Source organism: Scardinius erythrophthalmus (assembly GCF_964197995.2).
Source record: "Scardinius erythrophthalmus genome assembly, chromosome: 15".
NCBI lineage: Eukaryota > Metazoa > Chordata > Actinopteri > Cypriniformes > Leuciscidae > Scardinius > Scardinius erythrophthalmus.
In genome coordinates, this window is record NC_138235.1 from 4,433,264 (window position 1) to 4,439,263 (window position 6,000).

The following is a 6,000-nucleotide window of genomic DNA, read 5'->3' on the forward strand; positions in this document are numbered from 1 at the left end:
CAAATATATATATATAAATATCAATATATATATATATATATATATATATATATATATATATATATATATATATATATATATATATGTTTGTTTGTTTTTTTTAGAATGATATTAATACAAAATGTGTGTTTTGTTATCTTTTTCAAATGTTTTAAGTACTTTTTTTTTTATATTTGTGCCAAAACCCAGACGTTTTTAACTGGCCTAACTGTGAGGCCTAACACATAACTGTGAGAAGCGAGTGTAGAGCCAATGCAGGATGGCAGAAAGGAAACATACTGTAGTATGGTGTGGTGCTAAATGTACAGCAAGATGCAATGATATACAGTATGTTACATGGTATTTTATTTTATACATATTTATGTTATAATAAATTACTTTATTATTAATCACAATATTTATATAAAATACAAGATTATTTTTTACACCTATTGGTACACATTACCAATGTATGTCATTTTACCATTTTACCACATTACCATGTCATGTAATAGTGATTTGAAAAATGTGGAAAAACATTAAAATGCAGTATATAGTGTATAAAAAATAAAATGTCAGTGCATGTACTGTCATTGCAGTTCTGAAATGAGCATGTGCTAAAACGATTGTTTGTGCATGTGTGCAGGCAGTGGTACGGTGGATTTTGAAGAGTTTTTGGTCATGATGGTGAGATGCATGAAAGATGACAGTAAAGGAAAGTCAGAAGAAGAACTGGCAGAACTCTTCCGTATGTTTGATAAGTATGTGTGTCCTTAAGCTAAAGTAAGATAACTAACCTGTGGTGGGTTTAGTAGTTTCTAATGGTTTGTAATTGGTTCTGGACAGGAATACAGATGGGTACATTGATCTTGATGAACTGAAGCTGATGCTGGAAGGTACAGGTGAAACCATCACTGAAGATGACATTGAGGAACTGATGAGGGACGGAGACAAAAACAATGATGGAAAAATCGATTATGATGGTAAGCATGTGTTATTGCTGTCTTATGCTCAAGTTCCCTCAACAACAACACCCCCCCCCCATGAATGCATAGAGTTCTTTCCCAATTAGTGAAAATATAGAGTTCCTTCCCATTACACTAGGAATCTGAAACTTCAGTATGTTCCCCTCTGAGCAATCCTCTTAAACTCTGCAGAGTTTGATTATGCTGCATTAAAACAACTTACTTAACTCCTTACTTGCCATTAATGCAATTTCCCATCATTTATGACACAATGCTTCCCCGCCATTGACAAAATTTTCCGACAACCCATGTTCCCTTTCGAGGGAACTTGTACACAGTGTCAGCAGCTGAAGCTATGGGACGTGCCCTTGTGGAACCCGGTGTCTGTGGCACGTGTGCAAACACATGACTGACGCAGTGTGATGACGCTGCAAGGTGCGCCCCAGTGTATCAGAAAGATGCCTGAGAACACGTCATCAGCTTCTTTGTCTTCAGGAAGTTTGTTTGCGTGCTGTGTGAGGATAGCAGTATGTGTAAAAGAAAGGATAGAAGGTCAGCAGAATGTGGCAAGCAGACAGTTCAAACACCGTGTTCCTCTATGCTCTTGTTTTTTAAGGCCTGCCGATGGTCAGGAGCTGTGTGTTATCTGTCTGGGATCTCGCATTGAGGATGTGGTGTCAGTAGTGATCTGCTAGATCTGTTTCCGGCTCCATGCAGCATCACACTGAATACGATGAGCTAAGGGAGCTCATGACTCAACCCGATTAAGCTTGAATCTAATTAAGCTTGTTTGGTTAATTTGGCTTTGAGTTATTCAAATGTAGAGGGGCTCGGTGAGAAGGGTTATGGGTGAATGCCTCAGGTGAAAAGCAATTTAACAAATTACCTTTCCGTGGGTACATCCTCATTGCTGGAGGCTCCCGTTTTGACCTCTAAACCATATCAGACAACGTTGAGGTTGGTGGGCAGAGCGTATGTGGCGGCTGGAGAAACTGGTGGAGCTTTACACGCGATGGCAGTACTGCAAGCTTACCAGGATCAAGGGGAGGGCTTATCCCATAAAACAGTCTCTGAACTTTGGTAGTCACCGTCACCGATCTAGCTATATTGGCCGGTCCATGGCTGCTATGGTGGCATCTGTGGCTTAATTTGTCAGGGATCAAGGACTCAGATAAAGCTGTGCTTGTTTGACTCATGTCTCACCCTCGGGACTGTTTGGCACACACTCTGGACAGGTTTAGAGAGGCAAGTGGGGGCAAAGGCTCCGTAACAGGAGAAATTTGCACACAGAGCAGGGAGCTGTGGATGAGACAAAGAAAGAGGAATGTGATTGAGCAGGGATGAGGCCCAAGCTCTTACCCCCCTTTTTTAATTTCTTTCAGCTCCTTCTAAATTGTCTGTGCCCTTTCCAGGAGCAAGTTCCTGTGGAGAAGAGCAAAAGGCGAGTCTGGCTAAAGCAAGCTCTTCTTCTGAGGAACTGGGAGCGCAGAGAAACAATAATAGATCTGGGTGCTGGGGAAAAAAGGAGGTCATTGGCTTAGCTGAGGCTCTGTCTGTTTTCTGGTAGCTCTGCTCTAAGGGGTCTAGATTCTCCTCAGACTAGTTTAGAGTCCTTTTGAGCATTGAAGCTTCAGGACCTTCCTAACATTGTTATGGGAGCAAGGTGTACTGCTCGCACACTGACACTTTAATGCAGAGGTCTTCAATCCTGCTCCTGGAGGGCCACTGTCCTGCAGAGTTTAATTCCAACCTGCTTTAGCACACCTGCCTTTGAATATTCAAGCGATTCTGAAGAGCTTGATGAGCTGATTCAGGTGTGTTTGATTAGGGTTGGAACTAAACTTTGCAGGACAGTGGCCCTCCAGGAGCAGGATTGAAGACCTCTGCTTTAATGGTTCAGGGCTGAGGCCTCCAAGCTTAGTGCTTAGTTTGTTGGTTTGATATCTAAAAGCAGGCATTGGTCAGCATGGCGTAGTGGGTATGACGTCCCCATAGCATCAGGGGTAGGAGACGCAAATACAAATCTTCTGAAAGAGTACAGAATCTCCTGATCAAAAACACAGGTGAAAAAGAAGCAGAAACAAGCAATAGAAGCATTGATTATGCACATGGTGTAGTCTTTGAAAAATAAAACTAGATTTTCTTAACTTTTTGTTAAAAATGTATTTTTATGAAACTTACCCACATTCAAGTGTTGATAAAAAAAAGAATGCATGCAGCTTGAAGATTGTTGTTGTTGTTGTTGTTGTTGTTGTTGTTGTCTTTCTTTTGATATATTGCATTTTCTGACTTTTTTCAGAACATTTTGTGAATTTTTTTTTTTTTTTAAATGCTGGTGGTGGCTGGGAACTTACAAAAAAAAATGCTGCCAGGGAAAGAGTTAAAATAGCTCAATTTGATCAAAAAAAGTCAGCACTGGTTTCAGGAGGCAGTGTCCATGCTGTGAGATTGCTTTAAACGTTTTGCAATGTTGCTACAGATACAGTATTTGTGTCACAACCCTCCAATGTGATGTAAATCTATCCTCTTCTCTGTCCCATGCATCTCCACTATCCTTCTACTGCAGAGTTCCTGGAGTTCATGAAAGGGGTGGAATAAAGAATGAAGAAATGTTTTCCTGGTGTTTCTCCCTGGATTGTCAAACAAAAGGATAGTAAATATTCAAGCTTGATGAGAGACAATATAGACTGACAGATCCTCTATTGTTCTATCTTATTAATATGTGTATAATTTTCAGGACAATATTTTCAGAAGATTCAATTGTAAACACCTGTAAACATATTTTGAAGTCAGGGCCAAGTTGTGTAGATTTAAGACTTTCTTTTAATTGGTCTAATAATTTATTCATTTACTGAAAACATTTTACATTCACATTAATTGAGTAAATCAGTTATGATTGGTTACACACAGAGCCATAAAGAGAAAGAGTTGCGACACTCCCATAGACCTCCGTTGTAAATAATGGCGGCGCTTTTAACCGCCCACTTCCGGGATTTGAAGAGCGGAATAGTTCTAAACACTGTCATTTTGGCGTTGGACCCCATTCACTTACATTGCTGCGCGTCGAGTTGTTCCAGAGTTAAGTTGTTGAAATATCGACCTCTTTTGAATTGTCAACTGTCTATTTTGTATCAGAGGCCCTTTGCGATGCTTATACTGGTCTTCATTTGTACATGCACAGCGTAATTATTTATATTTTATGTTAGTTGTTTCAACCAATTTTCAAGCACTGCCTGCTAACTTAGCTAGTTAGCTAGCGCGACTTCGTCAGTTAAGAGTTCGGTAATGAATCGCTGCCACCTTTATAGCAACTTTTATTTAATTTAATTTTTTGGGATATACTAACTTTTCATTATGTTATTGTCTTGAGTGAGGCGGCTTGTGAGAACAATGCTGGACCTCTAGGATTGTTATGGCCATCACCAGTCCTGTCTGTTTCATGGATCACCTGCCCCTGGTTTTTGCTTTTCTTGTTCACACAAGCATACATTTTTGTTGTCTGTCATTGATTGTTTAATAAAAATAGTTTATTTGAAAACCTTCATTTGTATCAGCAATGCTTAAATTCGTTTTTAATCTGTTATAGTTTTGATAATGTGTATGGCTTAATATTAAAATAATATTCTTAGTCTTAACATGATAATGTTTCACGTTGTGGTCCTGGGGTGGCCACTTTCATCAGAAGAAGTGAGCTAGCTTAAGCGAACTCTGAACGGACCGCCACGGCAGACCTCTTTGCGTGATCACGAAGGTAGGCTAATGGCTGAATCAAAATTTATAAGCAAAATCACGTGAATCAATAGCCTAATACAGCCCAGTTGTGCTAAAATAAATATGAGACGTCCATCATCAGATGAATGATATGGAAAAGTTAAGTTAGAGCCGCTAAAGCCAGTGCTACTACCCATGCGAACATGAACACTAAGCTTTTCCCTCCAAAAATATAGCCTAAAACTTGTCTCCAAATGCAAAACTGACATTAACAAAATGCAATAACAGCTGAAAAAGTACTTGGGGTGTGTTTTATCTTATATTTACCGTTCAATAATGCAATCGCTGCTGTCTGTCCCATAGAAGAACATGACAGCCAGCGTATGTTTTAGAACTATTGGGGCTTACATGAACCACGTGACAGCCATAGCGGCGACATCAAAGAGTGTCGCAACTCTTTCTCTTTATGGCTCTGGTTACACACTGACCAGACTTGGAGGCTACTTTCGAATAATAAAAAGGTACCAAAAATCTAATGTTCTGCTCTATTCCTCAAATTATTTCTCAAATTTAATTACATTCTACTGCAGTTTGTTTTACACCTGGAAAGAAATAACTATCCTAAAGGGATTTCCATAATCCACATCTTTCAATCTTTTTTTTTTATTCTTTTTTTTTTTGTAAATACTGAGTTTACATTTGAGAGTGTATTGTTTTCCAGCCTATGTCAAATTTAAAAAATGCTACTTGTCTGCTTGTTCATGAAGACAGAATAAAGCTTTTGAATATTTTGGCCTATTTTTTCCTTGAGTCATGCATTAAAGTATAACAAGAATGCCCTCTTTCACAGACAAGGCTTAAGCCTAATCCCAGGAGTTTGCATGTTTGAGCTGTTTTAACTGAAAGCAACTTGCATTGAAATATCTTGCAATATGTCAGTGCCATTGTTTTGTCTCAAGATGCACGATAGTCATTTTTCTTTTTCCTATGGCACATTTTAAAAAGCTACTTAAATGAGAGAATTAGAGAGTTATACTAGCATCACTAGTATTTATGGGATGGTCAAGTCAAGTCACTTTCATTTATATAGCACTTTTAACAATATAGATTGTTTCAAATCAGCTTTACAGTGATAATAGGAAATTACAGTAACATAATTTTTTTTTGCTTTACAGCAGCTCTAGAATAAAGTTATTGTCCAGCTAACCCTTACGAAAAATATACTTCAAGTTAATTTAATTAAGTATACTTAAGTAATGTTCAAGTATATTTTTAAGTATACTTTATGTAGTAAGTATACTAATATCAATGTGTAATTGTAAACTTATAAGTGTATTATTTCAAT

General features: G+C 38.2%; 1 protein-coding gene across 1 annotated transcript in view; it reads left to right on the forward strand.

Moving 5' to 3' along the window:
- The window catches only part of tnnc1a (troponin C type 1a (slow)), a 56,075-nt gene extending 50,623 nt beyond the window's left edge, over positions 1-5,452 (forward strand). The window contains exons 5-7 of the mRNA XM_081386768.1: positions 626-740; positions 826-962; positions 3,511-5,452. Of these exons, the coding sequence (XP_081242894.1) occupies positions 626-740; positions 826-962; positions 3,511-3,542 (284 nt within the window). The 3' untranslated portion in view covers positions 3,543-5,452. The remainder of the gene's footprint in view (positions 1-625; positions 741-825; positions 963-3,510) is intronic.
- The last annotated feature ends 548 nt before the right edge of the window (positions 5,453-6,000 follow it).